Raw genomic sequence first — 18,763 nt, 5'->3', positions numbered from 1 at the left:
GATTGGCTGTTATCATCGGTTTACCACAGTCTCTAGCTTAATAGTCTTCCAAGTGATCAAGATATCCAACTATGAAGTTAGATAAGTGGCGTAACGCTGTTTATGGCACCTTAGTTAGATGACAAAGGCCCCCCACCCAAAATGGGCCCCCAAATTTTTTTATCTGTGTTTTTTAAACTTCGCTCCAGTTCACCTCATTTTCAAGAACTTTTAAATTTCGTCAACTAACGTTTTCTATCACTTAAGCTCTCCCTAGTTAACAAGAAAATGTTCTTATGATTACATTTTGCTAAGGTGTTTGTATTGCGATGAGATGCGTTGGATGGGATATTCTTGCAGTCCTCCATAAATAGGGTCCCCGTCTCAGCGTTTTTTTCCTGAGGGCTCCTAGATGCCTCCGCTACGCAATTAAGTCAGATGAAAGCTACAACGACGTGGTTAATCAGAGCCCACTGTTCCTGACTTCCTTTCCTCGTTGATACACGCTTTTAAGTCTGTTGTCTCAGTACCTGCTATTAACCTCAAAGGAAACAGTTTCAAATGAAGAAGAGAATATTAATGCCTTTTTAGAATTTTAGAATGTTTTTAAATGAGGGGGAGACACCTTATCCTATGATTGCCATTTCAAAAACTCGATTATATTTGGAGAATTGTTGAGGTTGCCATCTTATTCTCTTCGATAAGCCTGAATCAAACGTTATTATCTTTCATGGCGGTACCAACGACACAGTGGTGGCTAACCGCCAACGACCTTCAAACAGAAAGTTTTCGGGCTCCAGGAAGTAGATGAAAGCGATTATACAGCAAAGTGATATTTTGCTTTCAGTTACGTGTTTTGTTAGGAATTGTCCTTCTGTTTTCCAACTTACTGCTTTGTAAGTGCCCATCCGCGGCAAATAATGAAAAACCTTTCGGCTATCTTAAGTATATAAGAATTTTGCCTATTCAAATTAGAATTTTCAGTTATTTAAAAGAAGGACAATCTTGCGTTGACGATCTCCTTGCGGTTTTGCGTTGTTTTGTGCGGCACAAATCGTGCAAAGAAACTTAGGAAACGTCATGTTTGAAACCCGGACTGTAGTGTACCAGGACCCGAAAGAGAGCACAGTAGCTCGATTTTTAACTTCGCTCTTTGTAGGATATTTTAATTTTATAACATTGTCTTTCAAGGAGTGTCAGCTGGGGGTTTCAATTCTTCTTTCTTATAAAAGGGGGTAATGACGAATGTTTTAATCAAAAAATTTTCACCATAGCAGGAAGGGTAAGTGCCTCCTGGTCAGCGCGTTGAAAATGCCCCTTTTAGTATGTGCTCGTGCAGAAAGTTCAAATTCTCTTTCGAAACGCACTGAAGCCGATTGCTTCCCATTCTGTGCTCTTTCAGTGTTGTTGGGGGCCAATCCGTGTGTGAAAATACGGTCACGGGGGAGCAGGGGGCCAAATTTCCCACTTTTTTGCAGGGGATCAAATCCCAACTTTTACTACGAGTCTTTCATTTTCCCACCCCACCATCCTTTCCTTCTCTCACTTTCCAACTAACGATTTTTAATGGAGAAACAGTGCAAGCACGATGAAACCCAGGGGGTTCCCTGGTATATTGGGGACAGGGTTGCTCATGAAATTTTTTCGGGTGAAGACTTTGGGTAAGCAATACTTTTTGGGTAGGCCGCTTGTTAAAATAGTCTTTTGGTTCATTCAATGCAAGAACAGTCCTGGATCTCTAATGCTAAGGAATTAAGAAAAATTTGGCCAACAGGCAAAATCGAAAAAAGCAAGAATGACAAGAGTGAGTATTAGAGCATGAACTATAGTTAATACTATCGTCGAATCAAAAAGCTTATAATTGGGTATGTAAGTTACGAAAAAATTCTCTTTTGGTTTAAAAATTCCTCACCCAATTATCTTTCATGGGTGTACTAGAAATGCCCCCTGGGCAATAAAATCATGGTGTGCATCCCTTGGGAACAGATAACAAAGTCATACATTGCCTTCTTAAATTTTTGGCTGAACTTGGAATGTTATTCCTCTAAGTGCCAAAAAATGCCGGAAAAACTTTGTAAAATATGTATATATGTATTTATACTTAATTATTTCTCATGTTAGATATATTTGTATTTTTGTTTTTTTTATTTTTAAACAATTTCATCTATGTAGTAGGCTTGAATTAGCTTTCATTTTGTAGCTATTTTTATAGGCCTACTTAAATAAACAGATGACAATAATAATGGAAACTTTTCATTTTGAATTACAGTTAAAACTACAATTACAAATCTCACTATTACAAGATAATTTGTAACTGGCTAGCCTGTTTTTACAAAATAGGACTATTACAATCATAATAATAATAAAAATAATAATAATAATGATAATGAAAACATTTTTTATTTTATATTCTTCTACTTACAACAGTAACCTCACTTTACAGGTAGTTACTATCGGCTAGCCTGGTGACAAGTTTACTAATTTTACAAAAGTTATAACATTTAAATAAATCATATGAGTGCAAAGAATCTTTAGAAGGAGAGCAGTTCAGGGTTTGTCCAAGTCTTATTGCGCATACAGAATATATAATAGGATGTGCGTATAATTATTGCTGACAGTTTTTTAATTATAAAATTACGGTGTTGGTAGTCAAGTTTTAGTTCATCACACATATCGATGAAAGAATCACAGGAGTTACCAAAGATACCGAGACAGCTGATAGATAGATTAACAAAGTTTACTTTTTTGAACTTAGGGCGTAGTTCCTTTAGAAGGGAACGGTACCTCTCAGCTTTACGCGAAGCGTTATTGTCCAGGTTAGTCTCGAACCCAACAGTTAATTCGATGACATACAGACAGTTAGAAGCAGTTTTAATTAGCATGTCGGGACGGAACGAATCGCCAGTTATGATACATGGTGATAAATAATAATAATAGTAATAATAATAATAATAACAATATTAACAATAACAATAATAATTATAGGTCCCAGAACGAAATTCTGCCAACATCATTTGGTCCGTGTTTTACGGCGTTCCAGCCCCCTTTGTTGGTATCAGGCCGAAGTCGATTAGAGAGGGGCATGCACGCGAAAGAAAGAAGAAAGCTAGGACATAAAATTGATCCTGGCCCAGCAGTCACACAGAGTGTATCTCAGTTCAGATTGAAATGAGTGTTTATTGCGGATATGGTGAATGAATGTCGCAGCTTGATCCTAAGCGACAAGCAAGAGTTTTATGGGGTGAGCCACCTTAGGCCCAGGCTGGTCACGACATTAATAGGGTGCAAATGAACCAAGAGTATTTAAATCGTCATGAATAGCATGCCAACATACAACTTGAAATCCTGACGAAAGAATATCGTGCTCGGGTGTGACTTGTCCAGGGAATTATGAATAAATTTCTTACATGTGCTCCAAAACTCGGTAAGTCCAGATTATTTTTCAACGTTTGTAGCACACGTATTGTCCTCGATGTTTGTTCATGGTCTTGCTATGAATCCCACTTGGATACATATTTAGATAGCGATAACTGTCTTGATGTTCCATGAGATAATGAACACTTTTGATCCATGGATACATATTTAAAGGCAAATAACATTGTCGAATTTTCTGAATCAAACCATCAACACTAACACATGCCGTGACTGGGATCGGGAAAGCTTGAAGTTGCAATAACACAATTTTGTCCCCTACATGCCGAAGTTTTTAGAGAAAAACGATACAAAATTCTTTAAATGTTTATTATGTTGGCATTGATTATCAAGAAGCCGCAGATTAATTTGGAAATAACGTTGTGTTTACAAAGCTATTAAATGATCAATCAACGACGTCACCTAACAGGCATTTTTAAGTGGTTGCCTGTTTTGTTTATAATGAACGTAAAGAACATATATTGTACTCCCTATTACAAGGATACTTTCCGCAAAAAAATCTCAAACTAAATTTGAATGGATTAAGGAAGCACAAGAGTGTATATTTAAAGCTTTTTTAAGTGGGCATTATTGGAAGTTGGGAGAACTATTAGATTTTTAAATTTTGTTTTTTGTCAAGGAAAGTTATTGACTTAGCAATCATGGGGCAATGAGGAACTTTAAATAAATCCTTGTACTCCCAGCCACTATGTTTATATACCCAGTGGGACCTATTTTTTAGAGTAGACAAATACTTTGAACTTCCTGCCAAAATTCTGTAATTGCTGTAACAATCATGACAGTCAACTGCTAGGCTAAACCCTTCCCATTTTATAAATTATGTTTTAATATTACTCAGTGGTGGCAATTTAGGCTATTTTTTTGGGGGGGGGAGCTCAGGCCTACAATTTTCTGACAAAATAACATCTTGGATGGGCTTTCGGCACAATCACATTTGTCAATTATCTAACAAAAGTCTGATTTTCTGACGAGAATGCTGATGGTGGAGGGGGGGGGGGGGCTGAGCCTCCCCATACCCAAATAATTTCTACCACTGATATAACTTTTTAATAACTCTGCTTTATCTTGACTTTGTCTTATGATTATTAATCAAACTTCCTTTAGAGCGACTGTTTATCTGGACAAGAGGCCAGAGCAGTGGAGGAACTGAAAGGTATAATATCATATTTTGTTCATATGCTCTAGATTGTTTTTGCATACATTTTGTTGCATCTCATCCACTTTTTTGATAAGATTGAATTTACTTAAAAGGCAATTGCTATTTTGCACCCATGCAGTATCATGTTAAATTACTTTTTTCAGGTGGGAATTGAAAGAAAATGATGAAGAAAAAGGTAATGTTGAAGAACATTTCTGAGTAATATTTTGGAAGTTTAACACCAAATATTATTACTTTAGGACAACAACTGAATCTGATGATAGACTAACACTCCAGAAGAAAATTGATTCTGTCACATCCAGAATAAACAGCCAAAAATGCTAATCATTTTTTATGAAAATTGAACCTTGAACATTCTCCCAGAAGGAAGTGAAAACAATAACAAATTCTGTTGTTAATTGTGACCATGGACAGTTTCTTGTTGTGTTTGAATCAGTGGCAGTTTTAAGGGGGAAGGGTCCAGGGAGCCATGGCCCCAGGCCCCTTGCTTATTGTAGCCAAAAAGGGGCCCTACACATAAGAAAAAAGATAGAAATTGTAAAGAAAAAGTGCAGTCACTAAAACCACCACTGGTTTGAATCTATTTTTGCTGATCATATTTAAGCTTGTTGACTTAATTTTTTTACTCTTTGGACAAACAGAACAATTGCCTTTAAGGGGAACACCACAGGTATAAAATCTCTTCCCTTCTTTTTCTTAATTTCTGCTTAAAAGTGAACCAACCTGCTTTTTACATTGCAAGAACTTTTCACCCACCCAGTCAACACGTCTATTGTGGACACAAGGACTAGACTAGTTGAAACAAGATAAACTGAGTCTAGCTGTATGACATGAAAGAACTTCAAAATCTTATGGCAAACTAGGAACTAGCTTAGTGATTAAAGGCAAGCACCCTGTCTACAGTGGACACAAAGACTAGACTAGTTGAAACAAGATAAACTGAGTCTAGCTGTATGACATGAAAGAACTTCAAAATCTTATGGCAAACTAGGAACTAGTTAGTGATTAAAGGCAAGCATTTAAAGAAGCAGTTTAAAAGAGAGCTTAGAAGTTCATCACACCTTTTCTCAGAGACAAGCTTTTCAAGTGTTTATTGAAGGTCACATGAGAAGCTCTAATGTCTTAACAAGAGAAGTGCAACATGGCAAAGTTGTGACTATATACATATATGACATAAGCTCCTTAACCACTAAATGGAATTTCCCAGCCTGAATATGCCACTATATTACCAATTGCTTTCAATTTTATGTCTTTAGGGAGGGTGACTACTAAGGCTCTAAGTTTTTCAACACCCTGGTAATCAAAGAAGATCAGCCAGCCTGGTGCCTCGCTAAAGTCAAAGGGCAAGCCCTCTTCTTGAGAGGCCTTTTGCCCTTGCCATTCACATTTTATGTCACTACTGATAACTGAAAAGGAGATTTCAAGTAGTGAAGCCACACACATTGCTAGGTTGGCTATTGGACTGGTTTAGATCTTGAATTCCCTTCAAAGTTGTCATAAATGTACATTGTTTGTATTTCTAAAGGTATCGTCATTGTTGAACTTGTCAAAGGGAAAAACCAGGGTCTTGGCCTCACTATTTCAGGTAAAATTATGTCAATGTCATAAATTCTATCTTAAAATTAAACCATAATATAAGTGAAAATGTTGATAGCAATCAATAAAGATACACAGGCAATTTTGAAAAATTTGACCCTTGTTAAATCTTCAGGACAATTTATGTATGAAGAGAGCAAATGAACCAGTTTATATGTTACACATACACATACTCCATATATTATATTTAAAGATTTAGATCTTATACTTACACAAGCTGGGAACAATTTTAAAGATCCCTTGTGTCAAGTATAGAGTTCAGGTTATTTATTGTAGAGAAAGTGACAATAAAGTTCAGCCCCATGATGGTAGCTTTGAACAGCTGACAACTTTGTAACCATTTTTTAATTTGTTTTTGAAAGAATTTCAGTGGTATTTCCTAAGAGTTCCTTTTAAAAATACTAGGTGGTATTCCTTTTTTACAGGAGGCACAGACAAGCCAAAGCCACCTTATGTTGCAAATATCAGATCTGGAGGACTTGCAGATCAGTAAGTAAACAATTAAGGTTTAATTTTGTCAGAGATATTTCGTTGTTTGTTCAGGCTTTTGTAAGTCAAACAATGTTATAGCAAAGTTCCTGTGGTTTCTATGGCAATCAGGATCTTCTTTGTTTTGCAAGTTTCAAGGAAAAAAACTGAAGTTCCCTTAGGCTATGACTTTCTAAGATTTCTTTTAGTCTTTTTAAATTTGGAACAATAAAACATTGCTTTTGTCTTTAAAAGGAAGCAAATTAATCTGTTTCATTTCCTTGTTACTTAAATTGTTATTGTTAAAATCGTTATACATGTCAAGCTCCCAGTGGCAATAAACTGGTATAAAGCTATGAAATCCAAAGGTTCTCAAGTTTTTCATAGATTCCAAAGATTGAAGGGTCTTCTATGTTTTTCATTCATAAGTATTTAGTAAATAGAAAATCATGCTTTTTATAGTGTTTTATAGTTTTTAAAGTTTTTGGAAGAACTGCTATTTCTTATTGAATGGAATCAAAAGTATACCCTGCTCATCATATCAACCCTATCCTTTGTTAGCTCTTTGACACCTATCCAGGGTACTCTTTGTGTGTGTGTAGTCCTTGCTTTATTGCCTTGAATCAAATTCTATTTAATATAGAACAAAACCATAAAAGGAGTTGATCTTGTTTTGATATTAATTAGAAATTGTTTTGTAATTCAAGTGGATGAAACTAGTTAAACTTTGTAACTAACTAAACATAACAGATTTCATAAGTGCAAAAGAAGTTTTCAAAAAAATTTCAAAGTCACAAAAACTTACAGAAAATGAGCATAAGTTTGAGTTTAGAAGGTTCTTTTGATTGTCCACCAAGGTCAACTACAGATCTTTTTGACAGCTGTGATTCCTCCAGAAACTCATAGGTAAGGTAACTGTGAAGATGTGTAGTTTTGTGGATGGATAAATTTCTTGCAGTATGCACATTATGGGGCAGAAGAATTTTGAATCAGTTTTATCATAACAACTTGGTTGGGTAACTAGAATATTTTTTTAAGTGAGTCCAGCTATTGTTTTGATTTTCCTTACACTAAGAAAATGTCAAGTTATCAAGGAGAAATGACAGAAAGATGATATATGCGGTTAGATATAACGAATTTAAGAGTTACCTGGGGCTTGAGTTAACCAGTATTTTTATAAGAAGGTATTGAGAAAGATTCAAGGGCAATGTGAAAGCAGTTTGAGGTAATTAAAGTTAGTGTTATTGGGTGCTCACGGTATCCAGATTATTTCTTGTACAACTTTATATCTGCCTGATTTCCATAAGAGTTTGAGTATTTTGTTTTATGTTCTGGTTTTCATGTTTACATTTTTCAGGTCGGACTACTTCTGTGTTGGTGACCTAATCTTGGAAATTAACGAGAAGGATGTGACGAAGTTGAAGCACAGTGAACTGATAAAGTTCATCCAAGAGGCAGGAAAGCGCCTCTGTTTCAAGATGCAATATAAGAGGCCATCTGCAGGTAATACTAACTGTGATATACAAGATTCACATTGTTTATTTTTAAGATAAAATAAAGTTCTGTATTTTATTTTGCTATTATGGATGCCATTGGGTTTTAACAATGCCAATTTATCCTTATTAAACTCTGAACTTGATATTATTGTTAACGCACTGTCTATCTTTGAATTGCATCTTTTTATGCATATTGTCTATTTATGTTTAAGTAATAATAAGATTGGGCATCATTAAACTTTAAGGTTGTTTACAGTGGAACCCCGCTATACAGCCACTTCGTTAATACGACCACCTCGTTACTACGGCCACCTCGTTATTACGGCCACATTTTGTTTGGCCCGGATAAACGGCCATACATAGTCTCACAAGAAACCCCGTTAATGCGGCCTCCCGTTAATACAGCCAGCGGCCAATTTTGCGATCCCAAACAGCTGGATTCTTTATAATTTCACCCCGTTAATACGGCCATTTGTATCGTGAGGCAACATCTTGCCTTGAAGATGTATTATGTTTCCTCGAGTCAAAAAGAAAACAATGACACGGCAGACGCCCTTTCAAGTGTGATTGCCCATACTTAAAGTGATTGGCTGGAACGCAGAACGGACCAGTCACAAGTTACCAATTTTTTGCAAAATCGTGGACATGATTTGGTGATTAAGGCCCAAAAACCCAGATTTTTTATAATTCTATCTACATTTCTAGATGTCCATTAAAGAGAACAGTTCCTCAGGATGTTATTATTAATTTCTACCCCTAAAGCTCCAAAATTTGACCCTTCCTCGTTAATACGACCACCCTGTTAATACGGCCAATTTTTGGTGGCCCGTTGGTGGCCGTATTAACTTGGGTTCCACTGTATCTAACAGTAATCAAACTTCGGCAGATGCAGCAAATCTTAAGGTAGGATGTGAGTTTTTTCACTGCTTGTTTGAATAAAAATATGCTTTTGTTTCCCATAGAAGGCGCGGTCAGCAAAACCACAACCCTTGACCTATGCAAAGAGAACGGTGAATTGAAATTCACCTTGCGAGGTAAATAGCCTTAAAAATGATGTACACTTTTTCAAAAAGATTTATATCTAAATTTTCCAAATCGAATTGAAGTTTTGTTCCATAATCTACCTTAGTAAACCTCAAATCGTTTTATCTGGGCGTCAGGATGTCAATATCTTTTTTTTACATGTCAGGTATTTATATCCAATCAGCTAATGCCATTCCTAAAGCCGGGTATTGAATAGCTAGATATGATCAAAAGGTTCTTGTGCGATTCATCTTGTATACCTGTGTAACTCTCTTATTCAAATAAATCGTAGCGAGTCTATTAAGTTGCATTTCGCTACGTAAATTAAACTGGGTGTTCACTCCAAGGCAGAGGGGAAAACATGGTTGATAATATAATGTTTTGAAGGTTTTTTTCGATGCGAAGATCTATTAAATCAAGGAACCTATTGAATATCTCTTCGGAGACAATCTCCATTAAAGAACGGAAATCACTTCTCTATGGTTAAGGTATAAATAGTAGAGCTTTTAAATCAGATTTTTCTCGCAGATAAATTTTTCGGTAAGGATTCTAAATTGCTTTAAAGTGACGATGATTATACTACCCAATGTGTATTTTTACCGTAATCCCTCCATCCCAAACGAATTCGGGCGTTTTCCCTTTAAATGTGAAGACCTAACGAATGTCCGACACAATGTTTCAAATTAACTGCTGAATCTTAGTTAGAATCGAATATTTTCGCAAGCTAGAACCTTCTTTAAGGACATCACTAGGAAATGTCATGGGAGATCGGTTTGGTTAAAGGCAATCTGTCTCTTTGTGGATTGGTTAACGAGAACGATAGCTGGAACAATAGTCTAAACACGATTCCAGCGCTCCGCCATATTTTTTACAATGCGATAATTAAAGGGGGACTGGAAAATATAAAAAATCCCGTTGTTCTTATAATCAATCAACGTCGTGTCAGATTGCCTTTAAGTGCTGGAAACATTTTTGTGTCCAAAAAGCCTTGATTTTTAGCTAAATGTAGCACATAAAATGATTTAAAAGTGCATGTTCAAGGGTCGTGTCTCCAATCTCTCGGCCATAGCAACAGTGCTTTGGAGAAATTGAAGATCTTATTAAGTTTCCCCGCTTATAGCTTTACGGACCGGAATCCCCCTTTTACTTTTTAATACCCAGTGCAGTAATTGAAGAAGTTCTCTTCAAAATCACGGGCTGTTCAAAATCGGATACGTTCAGTTTAAGAGCTAATATAAGTCATAATTTTGTCGCCACCCAACAGCCAAATGGATTTCATTTTTGCCTTAACAACTCTTCTATGGTGGATATATGGTTAACCCACTGTCAACAAATCAAATTGAAAATGCTGCCATGATAATTTGTTCTTGATAGCTAGGTAATTTTATCCAGCCAAACAGGACAAGATAAGGTTACCCAGGTATCTATTTCTTTTGTTGGAGAGACTGGTCAGTGAAACCATTCTGTCGACCTTGATGGCCCTGTCCTCGCAGTCTAAAGAGCTTGAAAGCTATGCTCGAGTTCTTTGATTGTACTCTTAAGCCCCTGTAGGGGTCCAGTACTCATTAATATAATGTAAGGTTGAGATACCAGGCAAAATCCGTTGTTAAAAGGAAGGGGATGGAGACGCCAACAAATGTTTTTTAAATTGAGAGTCGGTTATGAGTAGGAATGGTTACTGAGGTGTTGGTGAAATATTTGTATGAATATCATGGTTAGATTTGCTCATTTGAAAAAGTTTTGTAATGCCTGTTTTTAGCAATTAGAATCCTGCTTTTATGCTACTTAGATTGTATTTTGTACAACAAAATGTTCTTCATTGAACAAATGAACTTTTATAAACAAGGTAACGCATTAAAATTACTAGCAGATTGAAAGCTTATTTATTCGTCTAGAGTTCTCCTAAAGCATTTGCCAGTCATTTAAGGCTTTTAAAATTACTCTATACCAACGTATAAGATTATTTTACTATTCTGATTAAGTCTGAACAACGTTCTTTCTTCGTACAGGGGGTCGAAGCAAGGATGGTCGCGTGAATAGGCCGTTTGTTGTTTCTGATCTCAAACAAGAAAGTGAAGTTGCAAGGTAATGATTTCTTTTGTCCCGTCTTTAGCAGCCAGTCGTACAGTAGGTTTATAATTCAAACGATAAGTGCATTATGTCTGGCACACTGTACATCATACATAAACTGAGGTTTTCACAAGGTACTTCTTAATTGCCAAATTCATGACTTTGCTTCGTTGCAGGATAATTGTACAATTCCTTTATATAAGGACAATTTTGACGAAGACACTACTATGATGGCCAAAAATCGCAAAATCATGATATTAGTCATCATTTACGAACATCAAAAGTTTTTTCACTTATTCAATCAAGCATGTCTCAGTCCTAGGAACTTTGAAAAAAAACTGTGTAGAGATGTCAAACTATTTCTATCAGTTTCCCATTCAGCAAGAGCTCTATTTCTCTCCACAAAGCTTTCTGTATTTTAGCAGCCTCTAATTTTTTATATACCTTCTACTGCTTTAAATCTGATAAACTTTTTTCTAGTTGTGGAGATCTCTTCGAAGGAGATATAGTTTTGGCAATAGACAACAAAAGCATTGACAACCTGCACGCCTCTGAAGTCAAGTCAATCGTTAAAGAACTGAAAACACAGTATTCGTTAAAGATCCAATTCAATGTTGTAAGCCCAGGTAATGATAATTTCGTTACAATGTTACGACAGACAGACATTCGAACGCCAGACGATCTTCAGTAGCTGTTATCTCTGCTTGCTCTATCGACCTAAATGAAATTTGTTTTGATGTAATTAGTTGTTTTTAGATTTGAAAGAAACACCTCGAGGCAGTGTCATGATGGAAATTTCAAGACCACACGAAAGCATTCAGCCCGGAATGAATTTGGATGGTTTGTATTTGTTTTCAACAGTAGCTTTTCAATGGATTTCCTCTAAATTGTATTTTAGTCTGAAAGTGCCTGGGGGACGGACGTAGGGGATAAAGATGTCAAGCAAAATTTATCACAATAAACTTAAATACGGCCTAACCAGAAAATGCACTGGTAGGCTTCCATTTGTATCTTTTTTCGTCTTAAGTTTTATTATTTATAGTATTAAGTATTAAGTATTAAGTTTTATGCATCATAGAAATCAATAAACTTTTGCGCTCTTTTTCTCTATGATGATCTTCATTGAGATTCGTTCTGAAATACAAGAAAATTTATTTTTGATGTTGTTTCCATTTGATAAATTTTTTTGGTAAAATTTCGAAAATGTCGCTTGTCTCCATTACTTCAATTACTACTATCAACCCATAGTTCAGCCATACACTTATTTTTTCCTCTTTGGTCGAAAATTTCATTTTTATTTGGAGTACAATGATTGCTTAAATTGCTCTCTTTTTAATTAATAAGCGTGACTCACCAACATCCCCCACACCCCCTCCATCCCGAATGGCGCTTACTTTTCGATTCATTTTCATCAGTTGAGCGGACTTGATCGACTAGCAGGGCAATCTTAGAAATTCTCAGATATTTTTCCATGCTAATAATTCGACCAAAAATTTGCCTTTAAGTTGAGTTTATGCCCTAAAAAAGTTTACACTAGGGTATAATCTTTTAGGGCTTGTGAAATTACCTCTCCGCATGTTTCTTTTCTAACTGAATTTCGCTACCCATTAAAGTTGTAAGATTCTATTTCATCAACAGTAGTACTAAGATTTCATGACTTAAAACTCCCCCCTTCCCAACTACCCCTCTTGTCCCCTACTTTCTCGATGTACCTCTACGTTAGTGGTCTTACTCGCGTTATTCATATTTCAGTGTCCCTTGATCACGAGCAACAAGGAAGTATTGTGGTGATCTCCAAACTGACGTCATCAGGATTGGCGACTCGGTAAGACAAAAGTCCTGTGGAAGTGAAAGGTTGTAAGATATAGTGCGAGTCCATCTGAAATTGCTTAAGCGCTGGTAGCAAAGGGATGGGATTCCATCAGTAAACACAATAAAAATATATTAACAGAAACATAGCAAATTAAAAAATTAATTGGCCGTTAAAAGGAATTGCTGCCCTGCAATATTTTTCTTCTGTTGTTGTGACCTGTGCCAAAAGTATTAAGCTATTGGGAGATCTTCCTAAAGAACAAAAAAAGAACAGCTAATAGCAGTCAGAAAGGTGTCTCCACTGAAGAAGGGAAAATTTGAGAAAGGAGGAACTCATTCTGTAAAGGGTTGCAGAAAAAATAGGGCGGCTTTGACTAGCGAGATGGAAAGGAAACAGTGTGTTTCACAATGTCAGTGAGTTTGGAGTTTCACAAAACACTGACATCTTTTTTCAAATACGAAATTTTTCTTCTTTACAATTTTACAAATTCCTATGCAACAACTGGCCATATGTCATACCTTGGGTGTTATTTATTTATTTTACAGAATTCAACGTTATTTTCAAAGATGCTATTGATGCCTAAACCATGTTGAATCCTTTGGGCGTCTTAGATAATTTTTATTGTTTGTTCACCATAAAACTTTTTTTGAAATGCATAGCGTAGAATAACATAAGGGCCAATGCTTATTTAAACAACCTTGAAATGCAAACTGGTGCTTTAATGTGAAAACCATGCAGTGGTGGCGTTGTCATATGAATTGAAGTAGATAGACACGGTCCTTGATCTTTAACTGCTGCACTTAACTGACCAAACAATCCCGTTTGAATATTGATATATGATGTGTTTTATTCTATCAAATACCTGTTGAATTGTTTTAGTAAACAAACAGCAATCTTTTTTTGAATCACAAGATACTATTTCTCTGACGCAACGATTCTTAGTTCTTAAGAACATAAGTGCTGCAAAAAGATAGTAATGATCCAAAGAGTTGTGTTCCTTTGAAGACTTGTGCAACCGACATGCTTTGCGACTATATTCTCAAAACCGGCTTAATATCGTATTGCATGAAAAAACCAAATACAGTCATTTTCTCCCAGCGTAAAAAACAGCCACAGCAGTGCGTTTCGGTTGTGCAAGGGCCTTGAACCAATCAACTGTACCTTAAAAGTATTCGCTGGATAGCTCGAGGAAACGGGACTCTCTTTAAGTGGGAATTGTTTTTAAGTGATTTTGCATTGATAATGGAGCCACCACTGTCTTACACCTGTAGAATGGATTGTTTGCCTGGGACCTATCACAATTTCGCATTTCCTCGATGCAAGTTAGTAAGCATTTTTATCTTTGTCTTTTAATCATTTTTATCTAAAGCCTGTGATCATTTTCTAGAACGGGTGCGATTTCTGTTGGGGATCTTGTGCTGTCAATTAATGGCATTAGTCTTGATGGTATGTCGGTAGACCAGGCTCGTAAAATGATGGATACATCTGGAAAAGTCATTCAGCTAGAGATTCTGCCAACGGAACAACCAGCTGTTGCAAGCGCACCCTCACATGGAAGCATGAACGAATTTCTGCAATTTCTTGCCAAGGATAAACCACTGGAAAGCGACTTAAGGATAAGAACACCTACACTACCCTTGGCGAAGCCAGCTCTTAGGCAGTATCCTTCAAAGACTTCGCTTTCGTCGCTCAAAAGACTAAACAGTATGGACCGTAATTTAAGCAATCCGAAACCGCAGGAGCTGATGGCATCGTATCAGTTGAATTACCGTAGTCTGAAACGCAATGTACTGCCAAATACCAGATTTGCATCGTTCGATGATACCCGATCTGTTATGTCGGCTTCCAGTACATTGTCACAATGTAATGTTGGTAACATGTTAGCACGGACAGAGGTAACAGGCCTCGTGTTAATTGCTGAAGATGGTGATTTTGGTATCGAGGTTCAAGATGGCCTAAGTGGATTTGATATGAATTGCATTGTGGTCCGCGCTGTTTTGGCGGGAAAGGCTGCTGACAGGTAAACCTCTTCATATTGATTTACTAATAATTTTTGGCTTCGAAGCTTTAATAAAGGACGTTTGGGGTTAAATAAAGTAGAGTCGAAAAGTAGAAAGAACATAAAAAAGGGAAAAAGCTTTAAAAAAGCACCTTCCAGTGAATTATCCACTGGACAAATAATATCAAGAATTTTTTAAAAATCACGTAGAATATACAGAACGTCACCAACTCTAAAACACCTTTTCCTCCAGCCATTGCTTTTTCGTACAAAGCCTGTCAAGTGAAACCCTCGCCTAGTCAAATGGTAGAATTTACTGGGCTCGTGCTTTTCAACGATTGTTTCTCTACTTGTAAACGATGGAGGTCAAAAGCCTCTGCCCCAGATAAATCAAATCCTTGCTGCTTTGCATGAAATTATGGTTCATAGTGTTTGTTTTTGTTATATTGCTAGGGGAGTACCTTTCCTCGTGCTCGTTGCCTGGGCTTCAAACTTAAAGCCTTGGTTGAAATAAAAAGAATTCATTCGAGCTACCTCTATTCCTAGGAGTGGAGTCCTTCAAGCTGGAGACAGAATTCTTTCCATAAGCGGCATTAGGACTGAATTTATGTCAAGCGAAGATTTCCAACGAGCTCTTTGTGAAAGCGGCACTTCTGTGAGAATGGAAATCGAATTTGACGTAACAGGTAGGTAGGACCCCTATCAATGATGACCTTACTTTGTGGGGAAGGGTAAATTACCATTCTTGAAAACTGAGAGTTTGGATTTATCTTAATATCATGAAATTACTAGATTTGTTGAAGTAAAACTATAATGGCTTTGAAAACACTATACAATACCATACCATACAATATTTAGCTATGTCTCAAGCTATGTCTAAAAATTTTTGCTTATTCAAAGCCATTGTGCAATTTTGTACCGCTGAAATTGAATTTGTTGCTCTCCTCGGAGCCAGAGTGCATGAAACCTTGACAACTGGTTTATTGAATCAGATTATAATGTAAATCAAAACCACACCCCTCCCCCCCAACTCTCTTAATTTTCTAAGAAATGCCCCTAAATTTCCTTAAACGCTCTTTAGCATGAAATTTCCTTGAATGTTTTTTAGGCTTTGAATGGCCTACATTGTGCACTGCATTATCTTGTTATATTGTTGCTGAAATAATTTTCAGGACGTCGTTTTAGCAAGTAAGACCGTCAACAGTGTTGCTTTTACCTGTTTTGCAGATTCGATAGTGCCGAGCTCCGGAACGTTCACCGTGAAAATACCGAGATCCGAAAATAGCGGAATAATCTTGGCAGGTAAGGAACTCATATCTCGTACTTAAAGTAAGTTTTGCAATTAAGTGCACGTGTGACAAGTTTTCAACTTCGGTCCATTAAGGCAGTTCATAAAAGAGTAGGAAATGGACACGTATGGCATCCTTGAAAAAAGATGTGGCGGATCCACACCACAGACCAAAAATTGGAGAACAAAATCTGCTCTGTTTGGAAATAATTTATTTGGTTCAGTCATACTGGTATGCCTGACAATAGATTCAAACGTTTTTCACCGATTCTTTATCATATGGATTCTTGACGCTTTTTATTGTGGATTGATTTTTTGGCTGATAAACTGTACAGCATATTCGAACTTTATAGGGCTCTCTCCTGTTACACTGATCGATTTGAAGAAGCTTTTTATTACAGAGAGTGCTTGGCTCATCCTCTTCACGACACCTTTTTCGTTTTTTCACTGATAATTCTAAGCCATTCCGTAATATAGTATACCACCATTCAGTTGGTTTCGTTTTCAAGTTTTCCAATATTTTCCTCATTTCCCTGAAATATTTTCTCAAAGTTGTCGAATTGGTTGCTTGACAAAGTGCTGAGGATTGCTAATGCCTGCTTCCAGTAAACAGCTAATTGCTACCCGTTGAGAAAGAATTATTTCTAGGCGACTGTCTACTCTATCTCATCATGCTTGGCTCAGGAGAACAGTTATCTCCTTCAAATCATCTGTTATGTGCAGATCGCCCTAAAACTTATTTCCCTTCAATATGTTTTTTCTTTTTAAAGACTTCTCCATATCATGTTTTCATGTGAAGCCTAAGTAATCGTCTGTGGTTTCTAACCATATGGAAGACAACCAATTTTTTTAATTGGATACATATTATTAACTTCATACCCGCAAGAAAATCTGGTCGTAACCAAAGCATCACATGCATTTTAGGCAACTTTCTCCAAACAGCAGAATTTTAAACACTTCAACGATTCACTGTTTACCAGCTAGATAAACTTCCATTGCTGGCCAATATAAAAGGCTTTTTGTGAGCAATGAAAGTAGGAGTCTATTGTTTGAAGTAATTAAAATAAATGTGAAATATTTTAAATCGATGCATAGAATGAAGGCAGGTGTGGAATTGAAGGACTGCTAGGAACCGCTCCTGGGGCCCAGGGGCGAAGCTTTTTGCGCTCTAACCATTTCGCACCTACTTATAGCAAAGAATCCTTCAATTTCGTTTATTTTTAAAGCAAACTACCTAATGTACAGAAGGGAAAGGGGGGAGTTTTCGAAAGGGGGCTTTTTGCCCCTAATGACCCATCTTTACTTCTCTGTATATTTTCTACCTTTTTCTAGCCCTTCTGTTTATGTTTTGCAAGCCCTTTGACAAAACTTGCTCCAGGGCCACATAAAGATTCTGTGTTACCAATCAACTTGAACGAATGAGTGGCACATGGGGCGAAGAGTGCACAGTTGTTAATTTATTTAATTTTTGCCTGCACCACAGATTATTTCCCGGACATATTCGCAGCATTGTCATAGATTGTCTTGAAGCGATGACGCAACGTGTTGAAGGCTGCAGATGGGCAAAGAATAAAATTTGGTTTCCAAAAGATTAGATTTTGATCTATGTTATAAATCTCCTTTCCGAAAAAGTTCTGATCATTCTAGGAAAATGGGGCCCTGAAATTCCAGGTGCCCCGGACACAGTGCCCAGTGTGCCCTGTGGTCGATGCGGCATTTACTTTGCTTTACTATGATTTTTTTCATAAATACGTTGCCATGTGTTTTAATCCTCCTCCGACGCATTGTATATGCAATCAACTTCCTTAGTATTTGCCGAATCTCGGAATTTCCCAACAGTGAAATGGAAGTAAAAATGCTTGCAAATTAAGCAAATCAAATTGTGCTTTATCGTGTTATGCTAATCATGTCAGACCAGCTACCCATTAAACTTGCATATGTATGTCCATTTTGTTTCCGAATATATTATGCAACATTGCATAGTTTATGCATTTAAATTATCATGATTAAAAGGCAGAATGCTTAGTCTTGTAAACATGATATTTGTAGGCATTGACGTCATTTCTCATCTCAGTAAATAACAGATGTTCCGATATCTAATTTATTCTGTTGTCTCGTGAATTTTTAAGTTATTAATAAGCAAAAGATCTGTTTGTGTTGAAACTTATCTCATTCGAAGGAAATGCCCTTTTGGCGTGAAATACGAATAGGCAAATTATATTCAATGTTACTTTCCTTGCACGGTCTTCGCGTTCTCCTCGAACGTTGAGATTACAATCATGAAAGAATCATAGAACTCCCTAGGTTCCTGTAGCCTGGCTGGAGAAGACGTTTACGGCCAACTCATGGTAATAGAATACACTCTTTTTATAAGAATAAGTTTAAGTTCAGGCCGACTGTTCTTAATTTTTTCGAAAATCTGCGGCTAGATTGTTCTAAA

General features: G+C 36.7%; 1 protein-coding gene across 2 annotated transcripts in view; it reads left to right on the top strand.

The window, feature by feature from the left end:
• Nucleotides 1-2,985: 2,985 nt before the first annotated feature.
• Nucleotides 2,986-18,763, top strand: part of LOC135692742 (glutamate receptor-interacting protein 2) — a 30,343-nt gene continuing 14,565 nt past the window's right edge. Inside the window, exons 1-14 of one of the 2 annotated variants that reach the window (XM_065211025.2) lie at nt 2,986-3,403; nt 4,516-4,564; nt 4,714-4,745; nt 6,096-6,155; nt 6,592-6,655; nt 7,992-8,137; nt 9,096-9,164; nt 11,163-11,238; nt 11,704-11,849; nt 11,980-12,063; nt 12,976-13,048; nt 14,424-15,056; nt 15,582-15,721; nt 16,263-16,337. In XM_065211025.2, coding sequence (XP_065067097.2) covers nt 3,370-3,403; nt 4,516-4,564; nt 4,714-4,745; nt 6,096-6,155; nt 6,592-6,655; nt 7,992-8,137; nt 9,096-9,164; nt 11,163-11,238; nt 11,704-11,849; nt 11,980-12,063; nt 12,976-13,048; nt 14,424-15,056; nt 15,582-15,721; nt 16,263-16,337 — 1,681 coding nt within the window. In that variant the 5' untranslated portion in view covers nt 2,986-3,369. Of the gene's footprint in view, nt 3,404-4,515; nt 4,565-4,713; nt 4,746-6,095; nt 6,156-6,591; nt 6,656-7,991; nt 8,138-9,092; nt 9,165-11,162; nt 11,239-11,703; nt 11,850-11,979; nt 12,064-12,975; nt 13,049-14,423; nt 15,057-15,581; nt 15,722-16,262; nt 16,338-18,763 lie in introns of both variants that reach the window. The other variant, XM_065211024.2, reaches the window with a different exon arrangement.

This window comes from Rhopilema esculentum, chromosome 3 (assembly GCF_057945365.1).
Source record: "Rhopilema esculentum isolate cy_ngs chromosome 3, ASM5794536v1, whole genome shotgun sequence".
Classification (NCBI taxonomy): Eukaryota; Metazoa; Cnidaria; class Scyphozoa; order Rhizostomeae; family Rhizostomatidae; genus Rhopilema; species Rhopilema esculentum.
The sequence above is the reverse complement of the archived record's forward strand: the minus strand, read 5'-3'. Positions and strand labels throughout refer to the sequence as shown.